Here is an 18,808-nt window from a genome sequence, read left to right on the forward strand (position 1 = left end):
CACTTATTTTTTCCCTTCTGAAAAACTAGAACTCTTCTAGTTGTCAACTGAACTGATATTTTCTCTTCCCAAATGCATGAAAAAATATGTTACTACAATCTAATCCTTTGTAATGCCAACAACCTAACAAAACTATAATCATTATTTAAGCTATTAAAGTATCTACAAAGCTAAATGGTTTTTAAAATGTTTTTCATTTATTTCATATATATACATGTTTAGCCTCAGTAACAATTTGTGTGTAAACTTATTCCCATGTGTTTGTTTATAAACACAATGACTTTCAGCAACTTTCTGTTAATTCAGAAAACTTCATAACCTTAAGTAACATCTAATATCAGAGATACTCTAAAGGTTTAAAACATCTAGCTTAAAAATAGTTTGTTAAACACAGTTTGATTTTTTCTAATAACAAATCTCAGTTTACACTTTGTATGTGATGAACCATGGCCACCATCTGCTTATACTTGTGATGCAATGGACTTGAATAAAAACTTTTAATTTGTATTTTTGTATAAAAGGTTTCTGTATATAAACATAGCACGACATGGTTTATTATGGAACAGAGTATCAGAATAGAACTACTGAGTTCTCTAAAAATGTCAGTATCTCCCAATAAATTAAAACAAAACTTCAAGTTAAAATGTAAAAAATATATTTATTTATTTATTTAACATTGAAAATTTTATTAGAAAATAACATGATTTTTCATTTTTATTAAAGCAAAATGATATTAGAGTAAAATATTTTTACTCTAACAAAATAACAGTGGAAATTTCATTCAGAAACATTAACAGTAGAAAATTTCATACTTAAAAGATAAAAAAGATCATAAAAATAATTACATATTAAATCATTTTGATTATATGTATATATAAAATTCAGTTTTATCTTACTACACAGAACATATGAAGTTAAACACTAAAATCTTTAGAAAATTGTTACTTAAAATTTTATAAATTTACCAACCATAGAAGTCAGTTAACTAGAAATTATACAGTCAAACATTTTGTGATAATGCAAGTTTATTCCTACGAAAGGTGGAATCAAAATTCACTACTTCCAATCTATAGTTTAATATATAATTTAAATCTTATGAAGTTTGTTTTCAGGAAGAAGTCATTAATACCTTTGTACGCATATGCATTTCTAATGAAGCAAGTGTTTATTTTAATAATGTTAATATAATGCAAAGTAATTTTCATTTTAATACTGTTCATATACCATTTTAATATTTTTCTTAAAATATTGTGGAAGTAAACCCAGTCTTTGTATTACAATCTATGATTCTTACATAAAATTATTTTAGAAGCTGTATACTGAATATTTTTCATTGATTCATAACATTTAGAACAATAGATAAAAACTTCCAATTGTAATAGAAACATATAAAAGTGATTTCCTTGAAATCAGTTACCAGTAAAACTGACACATTTAATATTTAATAAAACTCACTTCTAATGCAAATAATGAGCAATATCAATGATATTTAGTTTTCAGTTCTTTCTTCAAGCTAGTTGAGCATTCCTGAAACTAGGAAGTTCAAACCTAATACACAATTACCAGTTTGGGGCTGCCCAGTTAAGCATTTTCATTGCAATCTCAAACCCAAGGAAACAAGCCTAAGAAAAGAAAAAATGTTGCTAATTACAACTTAATTACAAGTAATTCATTAATTAACCATTTGATAAGAGTTAGAAACAAAAAAAAAATTAGAAAAAGAGCTCCTAGGTAATAGCCCTTTAGGAAAGTCCACTCCAATATTAGTTAATATTCACATTTATAAGTAAAATACCTGTGTACATTTTCTCTAATTAACAGACTACAAATATTTACTAAATGCTAGTTTCATTTGATGTGTAAATCTTGCAAGTAATTAGAATATTGATCTTTAAAACCATATAACTAACTTACTGCATTAGCAGGAAAGGCCCTTAGCATTACTGGAGTGATGCCCCGATAAAGAGCAGAGACACCTTCCTCAGCTAATGTTCGTCGAAATACATCCCTAATCCCTCGAGGGTAGGTGCCCTCTGGTGCTATTAGTAAAAATAGAGTAAAAGTGGTTTGTTATTTGTACTGTACACTGTGGAAGATAATTATTCAAAAACCATTAGAAAAAGTACCATACATTTATTAAAGTTCAAAGATAGAAACAATTATCACCAGTTTGAAATTCAGTGCTAAAAATACTTATACATCTTAAATTCAAAGGTAAAAATGCTCATCAGAAGTCTAAAGTCAAAAGGTAACAGCAAATGGCAAAGGTAAAAGTTATCATCATAGTCTTGAAATCCAAAGTAAATACTTATTAAAAGTAATTGTTATTTAAGTAAAAAGTAGCTTGTAATGGCAATTTAAAATTGACATCCTTTATGCACAGGTGACAGAATAACAAAGAAAACTATGTTTTAAAACTCTGGATTTTTTTATATTTAAGGTTAAAAAAGCCAGCTTTAAAAATCAGAAAATGAACATTTATTTGAAAAAGTAACCAAAATTTTGATTAACAAAGTAACGAGTAACTGCTATACCCTGATGGAATTAGAGATATCTAGTAAATACAAACAGTAATGAGTGAAAAATGTGAAACACTGTGACACTAAGTTCCTGTTACACTTATCTTCACATGCAGTTGGTACATATATATAAATGTTGCCAATTTATACTTTCTGGAAAAATGTGTAGTTCGACATATTCATGTAGAGAAGTCACTCTGTTCAAAATACTAACTCTGTTGGTTAAGCCCAACTTTCTCTTAATAGTATTTAAACTAGCTGTGTTTTCTCAAGCAAATTATGTTCAGTTCAAATCTCAGATGAGCAGGGATTTTCTTAACTTGTAAAATTATTAACACATAATCTTTAGAGAAAGGTATTAGGAAAAACAAATATAACTGCATGATACTTTATATTAGGGATATGAATTACTTGTAAACATTCAATTGCAAAGGATAGGTGTTACGGAGTTTATTGTGCTCTACTATCACATGGAAGTCGAATTCAAATCACAGTCAAGATTTCTTGAAAATATCTCTTCAACCCAGTGGATGGAGCTACAACATATTACTATTGATATTTTTAAATATGTAGTCCAAATATTCATGTGCATTTTGTACAAAAAGTTGTTTTACTATGCATCTTCTCTTCATCCTTAAATTCTTTTCCATCAAAATTAATAAATCTTAGGGTCAGACATTTGACCACATAAGAATATTTCCTTCAATAACAACTTTCATCTGATTCAATTTGTAAGAGGTATATTTGAACACAGCATAAAAATGTATACAAGTTCAAATTATAATCAAGGATAACTCACAGGAAATGTCCAAATATCTACAAAAAATGTTTTTGTGAAATTCTAGAAAAGGGGTTAGGATTTATTATTCTTTATTCATATATTGTTATTATGATATTTAATTTTTGAAAACATGCTGATAAAACATTTTATTTAGGTTTAATTTTCAGAAGAAAATATCACTATTCACCATCATACGACAAGCATTCAGCTACCATGTTTCTCCGAAAATAAGACAGGGCTTATATTAATTTTCACTCCAAAATATGACACTAGGGCTTATTTTTGGGGGATGTCTTATTTTGATATATTAAAAAAATGAAGTTACAAAGTAAAACTATTAAACTAACCATTTAAAATAAACTATTATTAAACTATTAAACTAACTGATTAATACTTAAACTAATTAACTAACTATTAAACTAATTAATAAATTAATTTTTTTTTTATTTTTTTCCTCTTCCTGCCACTCTTAACTAGGGCTTATTTTAAGGGTAGGGCTTATATTAAAACTATCCCCAAAAATCACACTAGGTCTTATTTTATGGGTTGGTCTTATTATCGGAGAAACACAGTAGTATTCACTTTCTACCTCATCTTTGTTAAATGTTGTCAAGGGCACTGAGTTATGAAATAAAACCTAAATCCTTAAGGCAAAATATAACTAAAAAATTTGGGTTTTTACAATTTTTGTGTATTGATTGTAAACTGTACAGCATTTGTGCAACTTTTGTGTATTGATTGTAAACTGTACAGCATTTGTGCAACTTTTGTGTATTGATTGTAAACTGTACAGCATTTGTGCAACTTTTGTGTATTGATTGTAAACTGTACAGCAGTTGCTGTTTGGATTTCTGTAAAACTTCACTTACTTAAATTAGTGTTACTCTCATAATCAAAATTTCATATTCAAATGAAGTTTCTTCATAAATGCAATTCAAGTATCTTTTGAAAAACAGTACTGCATGTCTAAAACACAGGTTTATAAGCTTGAAAGTCTATTTAAAAGTTGAACGAAATTTCCTTACAAATATTTTGTGCATGTGATAGTTTTCACACTAACCTTTAAATTAGAAAGTTCATCTTCATGACAGGCTTTCATGCTCAATATATCAGATTTTGTTTATTGTTGAACAAGTTAAGATTATTTAAGAAATGTTTTTGTCATTTTTTTTTCATATGTTGAATATCCAATAGCCAAAGTAATTTTAAGATTAAAAATACTTTTATGGGTCAGAAAAATTTTCATATTTTACAAGAGGAATCTCTTATAATGTCCAGATAATTATCAAATGCTTCTTAAGAAAAAAAAACTTTATATTTTATTTGTGATTTTCACTAACATATCTCTGTATATGGGTTTGGTAGATTGAATAACCTTGTAACCACCATAAAAAAAAAAAAAAGGAAATATAAATTATGCTTTTTTTGTTCTAAAATAACTAAAACTTATGGTGCAAAAACACAGATATCTAGTCAAAATTGCTTAAATTTCATAATATTATACATTTATATCACTTACACTGTGTAGACATTACAGAAATTGCAATGACAGCAAACATGCACTCATATTACACTATTTAATATTATAAGACTGTTCTTTACTAAGTGACTTGTCTTGGCTGTGTTTTATTGTACTAATATTTTGTAAAATATAATCATATTTCAGTTATACATATGGATATATATCATTACTATTTGCAAAAGTTTTTAAACATATTTGTCTTAAAACATACATAAACAAGTATAGCAAACAATTATCTCTTCCAATTATTAACTTTGTATTTGTTAGCTGCTTGCTGCAGATTGCTAAACCACATCAATATATATGTAAAAACGGCTCGTTTGGGTTAAGAAAATATTTTACGTAGAGTAGCAAACAACGTTTCGACCTTCTTCAGTCATCGTCAGGTTCACAAAGAAAGAGGTAACTGACTGGAAGCTGACCACATCTTTGAAAGAGGTTGTGTTACTGAGTGTTGGAATGTAGAGGGCAGTGCGAGATGTTTGAATATATAATTTTATATTATTTATTTTATTATTTTTAATATAGGTATGAAGGTGTTCTTTTGTATTGGTTAATTTTGGGCTTGAGTTGTTGTATAAGTAAGGCTTCTTTGATTTTGCATTTGTTTGTTTCTTTATTTAGTATGAGTGTTTTTGATGGTTATGTTGTGTTTATTGGACTTGCAGTGTTCGAAAACATGTAAATGTGACATTTTATGTTCTTTGAATCTGGTTTCCATTTTTCTACTTGTTTCTCCAATATAGAAGTCGTGGCAGTTACCACATTGTATTTTATAAATAATGTTGGTGTGGTGTTTGTCAGTGTAGTTTTTACATAGTATAGACCTCAGTTTTGTGCCTGGTTTTTGAACAAATTTGGTATTAACTGGAATGTCACATTTTGTTGCTAGTTTTTGCCAAATGTTGGTTATATTTCTGCTGATATCAGGAATATATGATATGTAGCAGTATATGGTTGTGATTTTTTGATTCGTGGGATATATTTACTTTTGTTAGTTGATTTTGCTTTCTGTCTGGGTGTGTGCATATAATGTTTTCTACAGTTTGTGGAGAAAACTTTTTGATGTTGATAAAGTATTGTTTTATGTTGTCTAATTCATCATTAATTTTATCTGGTGAGCATAGTTTTATGGCTGTGTTTATTTGGTTTCTTAGTATGTTGAGTTTTTGTTTTGTTTCATGTGCTGAGTTCCAAGGAATGTATAGTCCACTATGGATGATTTTTTGGTGGATTTCTGTTTTAAATTGTTTGTTGGTTCTTGTAATTTTGAGGTTAAGAAATAATATTTGATTGCTTTCTTCCTGTTCACATGTGAAGTTAATGTGATTGAAAAAATTAAGTATGTGTTCTGTAGATCTGAATCCCTCAACCGTGTCATCTACATATCTGTACCAGTATAGTGGTGGATATAATGCTGTGTTAACTGCTTGCGTTTCAAGTTGTGTCACAAAAATATTGGCTAGAACTGATGATACTGTGTTGCTCATACTTAGGCCATTTGTTTGTATATAGTTTTGGTTGTTGAACATGAAGTTTGTCTTTATCGTGGTGAATTCTATGAGGGTTGCTAATTGGTTACTGGGAATGTCTGTAGTTGGGTTAGGGTCTCGGATATAGAGTTCTAAGGCTATCTTGCAGGCTTCAGTGGTTGGAACTTCTGTAAAGAGGGATATAAAATTGAAACTGGCCATTAAGGCTTTATGATTAAGTTGATTTAGATTAGACTTGAAATTAAAAGAGTCTTTGATAAATGAGCTGGCTGATGTTACATATTTGGAGAATGCCCATGCTATGCATTTATCAAGATTGTAATTAAACAATTCATATGTGGGCATTATTGGTCGTAATGGACAATTTGGTTTATGAGGTTTGGGGATGCCGTATATTTGTGGTGTGCACGAGTTGGTTTTATGTAGGTTGGAATAAAGTGTTTGTGAAATAGTGTTGTTTTTTTCATTTTTAGTAGTAATTTGTTTAGTTGCATCTCATGAGTCTGTTGGATTTGTGTGTATTGGTTTAAATTTGCTTGTGTCTGATAGAATATTTGTCATTTTTTGGATGTATTCATTCATGTTCATTATGACTATAGCGTTACTTTTATCTGCTTTTAGAATTTTTATGTTTTTGTCTTGTTTTTGGTTTTCAATGGAATTAATGTCTCTTTTTGTAAGATTGTTTTTTAGCTTTCTGTTTTGTGAAATTATGTTGATTGTTTTGTGAGAAAATTCTTTGAAAAAATCATTTAATATGTTGTTTTTAGGTGTTTCTGGAAAATATAAATTTTTAATTTTTCCTGGGAAGTTTGGTTGTTGGATGTCAATAAAATTGTCTAAGTTGTCTTCTTTCTGTTGGTTGTTTTCTTGTTTTTGTTTTCTGTAGAAAATATCACAAGTCTCCTGGCTAGATCTTCTAAACATGTTTTGATTCCTAAGGTTGGAATGTACCTAACTGCTATTGCGAAGTTGAGTCCTTTGTTAAGTAGATGTATCTCGTCTGCGTTTAAATGTCTGTCAGATCTGTTAATTACGAGGTAAGCCAACGGTTTATCATTGTGTCTTTTCTGTTGCTTCCATCTTAGTTTTTTAGTTTTTTGTTGTGGCAGATCTTTTTGTCTCTGTCATTCTTAGTGTTGATTTGGTTCATGTTTCATTGTAAAAGTCCGTAACTCTCTGGTTTAATGCAGCATGCCAGTTGATGGTCTAGGTTCATTTTTTGTTTTTGTAAGTCATGTAGTTCTTTGTATTTTGTGTTCAACATGGCTTTAAGTAGTTTTTTCTGTAAATTTTGGATAATATTTGTGTATTTATTAAAATTTTTTGATAGTTTTACCTTTACAAAATTAGGAGTTAGTTGTTCCTTTCTACATTGTTGAATGAAATAGATGTCATTTCTTCTATTGATAATTCTTTAGTTTAAATTGATTTATTGATTGATTGATTGATTTAGTGTTTTATGGCACAAAGCAGCTAGGTTATCTGCGCCAAACGTCCGGTAAAAAGGTAAAAATAAATTAAATGTAGTAAAATACAGAAAAGAAAATGAAGGTAAAACAAAACATCATTGAAAAACAGAAAAAGCATAAAACCAATGTTGACACCTAGTTTACAATGGCAAGAGAGAAAGCAGAGTAAGAGAAGTTGAAAAGTACTTTCTCTAGCAAAATGGTAATGATCATACCCCACCAGGAAGACTAACAAGTAAGTACAAGAACCACCATCAGTCACCTGAAGTTGGCCTTTCCAGTCCTGGTTCAGGTTATGTGTCATAGCAACCATTATCAAAATGTAAAATAATAGAAGTTTTAAAAGACATATAGCAAAATCGTAATAATGAGTAGCCAAATGTCCAGTAAAAAAGGTAAAAGAAAAGTAAATGTAATATAGTAAAGATAGTTGCAAACAGCAAAGGTGCAGAGAAGGTTCATGAGATTCAACATATAAGCTTTGAACTGGAGAGGTGCGGAAAGCCCCAGTGCAGAGTTGAAGTCCTTGGTGATGAATGGGGTCTAGCATCTTTAAAGCCGAGGGTCTGGCAGAGCCATAAACCATTGATCCATAGTCGACTTTTGATCGAATAAGAGCACGACATACCTTTAACACAGAACATCGATCTGCTCCCCAACTAGAAGTAGAGAGGACATGTAGGATGTTCAGTACTCTTGTGCATTTGACCCGTAGCTGCTTTAAGTGTAGTATAAAGGTCAGCTTACAGTCAAAGATAAGTTCCAAGAACTTGATCTCAGGGACCACTGGCAGCGAAACTTCACGGATATGAAGTTCAGGATCAGGGCGAATACCCCGTTTGTGGCAAAAGTGCATGCAAATGGTTTTAGAGAGAGAGAGAAATTAGATGTGAAAGTTGTTGACACACAGCCCATTTGCAAGAGTGACAGGGAGTTGTTCAGTGATGGCATTTATCTTTATACTGAAAAGTGTGACACTCAAAACACAGCCCTGAGGGACTCCAAGTTCCTGTACAAAAGAACGGGAAAGTGTCAAACCCACACAAACTTGGAATCTCCTATTAAAAAATTTTTAATAAACAAGGGTAAATGGCCACGTAAACCAGTTGTATGGAGGTCTTGCAAAATGCCATACCTCAATGTTGTGTCATAAGCGTTCTAAATGTCAAAGAATATTGATACAAGATGTTGGCATTTGAGAAAAGCTTCTCTGATTGATGTTTCAAGTCAAATTAGGTGGTCTGTGGTGGAGTGCTGTCGACGGAACCCACACTGAGTGGGTGAGAGGAGGTTGTTTGATTCAAGGAACCAAACAAGATGAGCATTAACCATCCTTTCTAAGGTCTTACAGAGACAGTTCGTCAAACCAATTGGACAGTAGTTTGAAGGAATCTTGGGACCTTTCCCTGGCTTAGAGAAAGGTAAAATAATAGCCTGGTGCCAGGCATCAGGAAAAACATTCTCCTGCCAGATCCAGTTAAAGACAATCAGAAGAACATGAAGAGAAGCAGGAGATAGATGGTGCAGCATGTCATAGTGTACATCATCAGGTCCAACAGATGTACTGCCAGACCGATGAAGGGCCATTTTCAGTTCCACCAGTGTAAAGGGACAATAATAGTGAAAGAGACAGTCAGTTCAAAAGGAAAGAGGTGAATGCTCTGCCCGAGTCTTGATGGCCAAGAAGGTGAAGGAACAAGCAGAAGTGCTGGATACCCAGCAAAAGCTTTCACCTAGTGTATCAGCGATGCTCCAGACATCAGCCACCTCCTGACCATCAGAGAGTAAGATCAAGAGGGGGCAGAATTGTAGTGCCCACTGACCTTTCGAATCCTGTCCCACATGACCTTGGAACTGGTGGTAGAAGATATGCTAGTTGTGGACTTAATCCAAGATTCCTTCTGGCTTTGACGTCTTACCCACCTTGCATGTGCACGGGCCCGTTGGAAAGCGATGCAGTTCGAAAGTGTGGCATATCTACGAAAAGTATTCCAGGCCCATTTTTGTGCCTTCTGTGCTAAGTGGCAAGCAGGATTCCACCATGGACAAGGATATCGTGGAAAACGTGGTAACTGAAAACAGCCAGTTACCGCTCCCAGACAGTCGTCTATTGATGGCTGATTCACGATGGCAGGATCAAGTTCTGCGAGAGCAGTGAAAGTGGAACAGTCTGCCTGATCCAGCTTCCACCGGGGCACGCGTGTAGGGTGGCATCGACCACGGCCAGTCTCTCTCAAAAGTATAGGAAAATGATCACTGCCTACCGGATAATTGTCAACCCTCCATGAAAAATGGGAGAATAATGAAGAGGAGCAAACTGAGAGATCAATAGCAGTAAAGGACTGACTAGGTGCATGAAAATAAGTGGAAGAACCAGTATTGAAAAGAGAAATATTGTGATCGAGAGCATACTCTCTACAGAGCGACCCCTCCCATCAATAACAGCACTTCCCCAGAGGGGATGATATCCATTAAAGTCCCTCAGGAGTAGAAAGGGAGACGGCAACCGTTCAACGAGAGCATCAAGGTCTGATTGTCCAGGGGACAGGTAGAGAGAACAAACAGTGATGGTATGACCCAAGGAAACACGGATGGCTACGGCATCCAAGGGTATGTTGAGTGACAAAGACAGGGTGGGCACATGCTGATCGACCAATAGTGCCACCCCTCCATGAACTTGTCCATCACACAGCATGTCATTTCTGTACAGAGAAAACTGCCAAATGGTGACTGTATCGGCAGGTTTTAGAAATGTTTCTCGTAAGGAAAGACATACAGGATGGTAGGAAGCAATCATTATTTTGATATCATCCAGATTAGAACATAAACCTCGACAGTTTCATTGTATCAAGGTGGCCATTTTTAATGATGGGTAGGTGAAGTGGCTGGAGAACCCTTCGGTTTACGACCACGTCTTTTTTCTTTACTCTCTTTAGTCGGAGGAGGTCTATCAACCTCCACGGATCCTGACCTCGGTCGATTGGGCAGGTCTTTGTTATTGGAAGGGGATTCCAGTGACTGAGGATGATCGTTTGCCTCTTAGGGTGGGAGAGAAAGATGTATCAGAAGAAATGCCCGTATTTGAAACAGAAGGATGTGAATCTTGAGGTTTGTTGGAATGTATGGGAGGAACAGAGATGGGTGTGGAATTCGATTCATCAACCTTTTTAACCACGGAGGTCAAAAGGCTTTTCATTTGTTTTGAAAACGATTCTCTTGGAGGCACAGAGAGATCTGTCTGCACTACCACTGTAGTTGTGGAACGAAGTGCAGCAGCGTATGGCCGAGATGGAGTGGTGGGCAACAATTTCCAAGCCTCAGGATAACTCATGTTATGAGTCATTTTCAAACGCTGCACCTCTTTTTCCTCCAACCATTTTGGGCAAGAAAGAAAGTAGGAAGGGTGAGAACCATTGCAGTTGATGCAATGTGGGTCCATGTCACATTCACAGGCATCGTGGTCCTTGCCACCGCAATGAGCACGTCAGAGAACCACAACATGATGTCTTTGAGTGGCCGAACCTCTGACATTGGAAACATCGGAGAGGGTTTGGAATGTATGGCCATACCCTGCAAATTAGATAACCTGCTTTGATGGTGGCAGGTGCATGTGATGATGTAAATGTCAAAACGAGGGTATTTATTGGCATTGTAACTCAATCTTTGCGAGTGGAGTTGTGCCTCACCGCAAAAACTCCTTGGGTGGTGAGACCAGCGAGAATCTCTGACTCGAGGATATTCTTCAAATCCCTCTCAACAATAATTCCTCATGATGAATTCAACGTAGCATGAGGGTTAACCTCATTAAGTATATCCCCAATTGCCGTTGAATTCAAGAGGAGTTCACTGTGATGGGTTGGGGATGTTTCAACTAATATGTCTCCAGATCGAAGCTTCTTTACTGACTTTGGAGAGCCAGCAAGACCCTCTAGTCACTTCTGAATAAAAAAGGGGGACAAATGCCCTAAAGGTTTTTCTGAAAGAGAATGTAATATAAGAAAATGAGGCTCGTGTGTTACAGATATTGGAGATTGCTGCTCAGTGTCTTCAAGATGTGGTCGCTTATCTATTGACTGTTTTTTCACTATTTTATTTACATTTTTTGAAGGAGGATCCATTGGAAAAAAGAAAAATTTCGGTACCCACTGACCCCGCCCACCATGGAGCCCTACGAGGGGATGCACTACAATGTCACGCAAGGATAATGCAGCTACGCCAGGGTCTCGTGAGCAGTATACCCAAACACCAGCATCAGGCACAATGTCCACAACACCTGTTGAGAACTTCCAACACTGGTACTTGGTTGACTCTAGCCCAAGTGGACCAGCCGATTGACCCAAGGGGGGCCACCCAAAGGCTGCCCATCTACAGGAATTCAATGCCAAAGTGGTGTGTTAGGATTGGACCCTTCAACCACCAGGATCCTCTCCTCCCCTTCACGGGTCACCACGCGCGGCAAACACGTGGGTGGATGTTTAGATCCCAGAGAAGGTAACCAGACAGAACCTTCCCTGGGAGGTCCCTTCACCACGTACAGGAATCCACACCGAGGGGCTTTAGTTTAAATTTCTTAACCTCATAAACCATATTGTCCTTTATGACCAATAATGTCCACATATGAACTGTTTAATTACAACCTTGGTAAATACATAGCATGGGCATTCTCCAAATATGTAACATCAGCCAGCTCATTCATCAAAGACTCTTTTAACTTCAAGTCTAATCTAAATCAACTTAATCATAAAGCCTTAATGGCCAGTTTTGATGTTATATTCCTCTTTTCAAAAGTTCCAACCACTGAAGCCTGCAAGATAGTCTTAGAACTCTATATCTGAGACCCTAACCCATCTATAGACATTCCCAGCAACCAATTAGCAACCCTCATAGAATTCACCACGATGAAGACAACTTCATGTTCAACAACTGCAATTATATACAAACCAATGGTCTAATCATAGGCAACCCAGTATCACCAGCTCTAGCCAATATTTTTATGACATGTAATATGTTGAGCTCACTAAAGACTTACCAGCTTGAAACCTTGTATCAAAAGAATGAGATTGATACAGTTGTTCTTCAAAATGGCTGAGAAAGCCACAAGGAGGACATTATTTCCATACCATAGACTGAAGTAAGTGTGCATAAAGAAGTGTTTCAAAAAGTGAAGGCCCGGCATGGGCACGTGGATAAGGCACTCAACTCATAATTCGAGGGTCATGGATTCGAATCCCTTTCACACCAAACATGCTCGTCATTTCAACCGTGTGGGTGTTATAAAGTGACGGTCAATCCCACTATTTGTTGGTAAAAGAATAGCCTAAAATCTGATAGTGGGTGGTGATGACTAGATGGCTTCCCTCTAGTCTTACACTGCTCAGTTATGGATGGCTAGCTCAGATAGCCCTTGAGTAGCTTTGCATGAAATTCACAAACAAACCAAACCAAAAATGAAATCAGGTGGGTGGGAATGGGATAAATGTTTGATTCAGTAAGTGCCAAGATATTTCAGCAAACAGAAAAAACAGAACGTTATAATTTTATATTCTAGTTTGTCATTATTGGTAATTTGAGTTCCTAATTTGTACAAAACTACATACATCACAAACGTCCAATTTGAACTAGTGATAGATTCAACATGCCATGTGACATACAAAAATTGATATTCAGGTGCATTTTGTTTACTATTTACTTCTAAATTAAGAAACCGACAAACGTATAACACTATAATTCGAATTAAAATCTACAATTTTATACCACAATTATAGACACAAGTTCATAAAATAGTCATTCACTAAAAGTATGAACACAAATCAACAACTGCAATAATATGACCTATAACCCATGTCAATAGGGCTGAAATGTGAGCAAATCTGCATTTAACTTAAAAAAGGCTGCACATAAAGTTACTTAGATAAAATTGAAGAGTTGTGACCAAACTATTCACTAATCTACTCATATTCAAATTATGAGAAGTATTTACTTATTGTCTTTTACTACAATTGTACTATTTTAAAGGGTAGAAAGAATAAACACTCTCATGGAAGTTATATTTTTACTTATACACAAAGTAGAATGCTGTACCTGTTTGAAGACGAGATTTGAGAACATCTGGTCCAATGGCTACAATCCAATTAAACACTCCAGCCATTCCTCCAGCAAACATAGTTTTTATTGGACTAAGATCACTTCGGCTGTGAAGGATAAAACAAGTTCAGTGTTCCAATAACCTCCAAAATGAAAGTAAATGTCTTATTCTTAATATTTTCATATTAGACACTTTCAATACAGGTGCTGGACATACAGTTTCTTTCTTTATCATTTTAAGAACCTCAACAAAAACTGCTACCTAAACAATTTTGATTCAAGAGCAATATAAAAGTTACAATGTAACAAGGTTACAAGAAGTGAATTAAGCAAACATGTTCCATCTTCAAATGTGTCAAAACAAAATGTGTGATAAAGTTGCATCCCATTACTCTCTGGATAAATTATTTCTTTCTTATAAAATTAATATATAAATTTGAAAATTTAATTATTTCTAGACTGGGTGATGTAACTCTCATTCATCATTTATTTTTATTTATCCCAATGAAAATACCTACCAAATCAACATGGAGCTTAGGACAAACCTACTAAATATGTATCTAGGTTTGGCTTAAATATTACATGCAATTTGATTTAGTTTTTCTACTATTTTTTATGGTGAAAAATATTAAAAAACCTTTTTTTTACTTAAGTTGAATTACTTTTTATTGTTGATTACAAAGTTTCATTTTATACATCCACTCAATTTTAACTTGATTAACTGTCACTAACTTATTTCTTTTGAATGTTAATTTTGTTAATTACAGATCATTGTTATAAAAACACACTGAACACCATATAAATGACAAAGATGTATTTGAGACTTAAAATTTGACCTTTCAAAAGTTCAGAAGGGTGGAGGTCAGGCTAAGTAACAATATTTTTTGATGGAAATCAATTTACATCTAATAAATAAACTTTGTTTCCAGTAGATTATATGCTCTTTTAACTACACTTTTTTAAATACGAGTTACAAAATATTTTGCCATTGCTGCTAAGCTATACAAACATTCTTTTCTGGTATTGTTATTGTAGAAAACAACCAAACTTTGAAATAAATATAATTTAACAATAATTTTAAGGAACAATAAGAACATCTAAAAGAAATTATCAAAAAAGTTCACAGATCTTAATTTTGTTTCTAAGCCTTTTAAACTAGATACTAAATTCCACTTTTCTCGCTGAGCTACATGAAACAATAAATTACATCTAAGACCACTTTATACTGACAAGAAATTTATAACCTATTCTTTCCAATAGGATTTAAAATTTTTAACTGTATAGCTATTTACAAAACTGTTCTTGATTAGTAGTTGTTCCCACCCTCCTATGACCTCACAGCATTTGACGTAAACAGAGGTCTGTAATAATAAATCATTAGCAGAGCAGGAAAATCAGGAGAAAAAGAATTATTTATTAATTTACTTTCAAATGATTTTTTTATATATATAAAAACCTATGTTTTGGATTGGGAGAAAAATTACACAAACCTCAACGTGTGTTGTTCACATGAAAACTCCTAGAAATTGTGTGGAAATGTAAGTATGAGTACTTTTTACATTTTTCTTTATGACTTACAATAAAAACTTTACAAAATGACATAATATCAATCTTAAAATATTTTTAAGAACAACTGTTAAAATAGTTTAGAGCTAGTAATTTTTACTTAAATTTTGAAATTTAGTGTTAAATTACATTTTGCATTAAAAGTTTCATGTACACTAACTTTTAACTTCATCCTTACATTACTCTGTAAAGACATTTAATTTTGTATTTCATTTAAATGTTAGTTGATGTATACTATGCATGTTAAACTTTTATTGCATCGCAACATTATTATGTGTAAGCTCTGCTTAACTTTTTATTTCCCTCTGATATTACACTTTTGTACATTTAACCTTTTATTTCACCCAACATTATATGGCATATACCATGCTTAATTTTTCCTTTCATCCTGGAAATAATTATTACAAAGCGAAATAACTTATATCACCTTCATACTAATAATTACTACAGACCATATTTTAAATTATTTAAACCTAACAATGATTGCAATACATTTTCACTTATTGCACCCTGATATCCACTACTACAGACAAAATGTTAATGTATTTAAACTTGACATCAGTTATTATGCACCACACTTTCACCTTGGTATCAATTACAAAAGAGTAATTGTTTATTTCAGCTTGTTACTAAATTCTATATACATAGACTACTTTTTTAAAGTTATGCCACCCTCACATTATTCAGTGTAGACTTGGTGTTTCTAGCTTCTGGTACACAAAATCATCCAATGAAGAAAAGGGGTGTTATGAGAAATGTATGATAATAACAATTAAAAATATGTATTATTATTATTTCCTTTTGTTTTTGAAATTTGCACAAAACTACATGATGGCTATCTGTGCTTTATTTTTTCTGAATAATTATTAATATCACTAAAGTGTATATCCTACATTCCTAATTGTCCATAAGATTTTCACAAGACTCTTGCCAGTCTGTGCAATGGAAAAGCATAAAAATACTATGTTTTAGCTTTTATATCATATTACATATCTTACAAAAAGTTATGTTTTTAGTCTTTTTATCAACATGTTTGGAGATACTGCAGATCACATTTTTGTTTCAACACAATGTTTATTACTTTAAATTGTGGCTGTTATACAATTTAGTAAACAGAATCACTTTCAAATACAAATAATTCAAACCATTAAAATGACTTTGATATAAAAGTTTGAACTTAAAAGCAGTCTATTTCTCATTAAAACAATAATTTTGTAAATATTTTAACAAAAGCCAAGATTTTTAAATCTAAAATGAATGAACATTCAATGTTAACCTATTGTCTCACACTCATCATCCAATCATACTATAATTCTACTTGTCCGTATTCATTACAAGTAAGAATTTTACCCAAGAAAAACTTAACAGGTGTATTATGCACTTGAAAACAATCAGCTGCCTGTGACAGAGCTCAATGAACAAGTCACTGCAACAACTATATGAATGAAGGAATACCAATGAAAGACAAATATACTTTACTAACAATTTTGTAAAATAATAAAAGCTTTCATTTTTCAAAAATGTTTGAAATTAGGTCATAAAATAACATTACAAATTTATGTATCAAAATTATTAACTGCAGTAAAGTTTAATCCAAATTAAAGTAAACAATGTCACAAGTTCGAGTGAAACATTTTGAGCATTTCACATACTAAATTTTGAACAATTGTGTATTAATGAGATGTGTGATGCATATTCACAGAAGTATGAAAAATTATTGTATAATGACGATTGTCTAAGAAGAGAAATGTGTTGAGAAACTTTCTGCTTGTATGTTTATACTAGATATCAGCTGACACTATTAAAAGTCATGGAAGAGTTACGAAAGCCTTGTTAAAAGACAGAACTGAGAATGTTTCCTGACAGTTTGGGGTTGGCACAGCATAAGCAAAGCTACAAGAATATTTATGATTATCATGCACAAAACTGCCAAAAAAGGAAGCGAGTTTGAGCTTTGAAGTATCTGTGATAACAATGTGTGTACAGATACAAGAGAAGGCTGCCAATTTACCAACTATCTGCAACCAATGCATAAGCAGTTTTGTTCTATTGTTGAGTATTGCAAAATGGTCAAGGAAAAATAATCAACTAAATGTCATAACTACTCACAGGTAGTTGTGTTTGGAAGATTGTAAGAATATTAGGAAGAGTTTGAATAAAAACTTGTGTTTGATATTGAAAAATCAATTGTCGTGAACTCAAAAACACTTCTGCAGCAGTTCTCCCCGAGCTGAAGCCAGCTGAATCTTGCAGACAGTCATGATCACTATAATGATGAGTTCTCCAAACATTTCTCACCTGAATTCTCTGTAAGTAACTTACTGCATTATTCCTAACATCACATAAAATAGTAAAATACAGTTGAGTTGATGTCATGGAAAATATTCTTAAAGAATGCTTCTGGTTTATACTAAAAGTTTCATTAGTCTCATCAAAGTATATAATATTGATCGTAAATATATGTTATTTGGAAGGCATATTAAAAGTGCTTATATTTGAAACTTAGTCTCAAAGTCAGATTATTTACTTTAACTGTTAATACCTCGAGTTAATGCTTGTGTACTCCACTCACCCACTGTATTCCTCAAATAATAAGGTTTTGTAAAATACAGTCTGTATATATGTGGAATTAAACATTTCAGTCTCTGTGAATATAATTTGTTTTATTATTCCAGAATCTCTATTTTAAAAAGTAATGTTGCAATAAATACATTAATATGACTACAAATGTTATGCAGTCTTTGCTGTTTAATAATGACTTTCTATTGGAGTATAGAATTTTACCTAAAGATTTATATTTCTCAATACTCACTGTAGTATGTGTTTAGTAACCAGAAACATGGGTTTCAATAACATTATTCTTAAACTGAAAAATTTCAATACAGTATTTCATGTACTTAAACAAAAGCTTCAATTACAGTAACAGTTTAATGAAACGTTACCAGTGGTGGCTTATCAGGTGAGGCACTGATGCACATGGAATTTTTACATCTACATCTGTATTTTGAAATTATAAAACATGTATTTCTCATGGTTAATTATGTTTTGGTTCTAATAATTGGTAAGAGTAACAAAATTAATTAAATGCTACTAGAGCATAAATCAGATAACAAACACTGGGCATACCTGAATACATACAAGCAGAAGAGTTTGGTTAGACAAGTTAAACTTTATCTAAAGAAGTGAGGCATGCTCCTACATAGATGACAAGTTACAGAATGTAATGTACATTGATTTAGGTTGATTGAAAATGGCCTTGTGCAACTTACACCTCACCAGATCACAAGCTGGAGCCATTCAAAATGATAATCATAATTTAAAAAAATCTACAGTAACTCAAATTAAGTAAAAGCTTTCACTATTTTTATTCA

At 33.0% G+C, this 18,808-nt stretch overlaps 1 protein-coding gene across 1 annotated transcript in view; it reads right to left on the bottom strand.

Annotated features, from left to right (window-relative positions):
- Positions 1–638: 638 nt before the first annotated feature.
- The window catches only part of LOC143250558 (mitochondrial carnitine/acylcarnitine carrier protein-like), a 31,143-nt gene continuing 12,973 nt past the window's right edge, over positions 639–18,808 (bottom strand). Inside the window, exons 7-9 of the mRNA XM_076501293.1 lie at positions 13,869–13,978; positions 1,915–2,039; positions 639–1,622 (exon numbers count right to left, since the gene is read on the bottom strand). Coding sequence (XP_076357408.1) covers positions 1,560–1,622; positions 1,915–2,039; positions 13,869–13,978 — 298 coding nt within the window. The 3' untranslated portion in view covers positions 639–1,559. The remainder of the gene's footprint in view (positions 1,623–1,914; positions 2,040–13,868; positions 13,979–18,808) is intronic.

Source organism: Tachypleus tridentatus, chromosome 5 (genome assembly GCF_004210375.1).
Source record: "Tachypleus tridentatus isolate NWPU-2018 chromosome 5, ASM421037v1, whole genome shotgun sequence".
NCBI classification, from domain to species: Eukaryota; Metazoa; Arthropoda; class Merostomata; order Xiphosura; family Limulidae; genus Tachypleus; species Tachypleus tridentatus.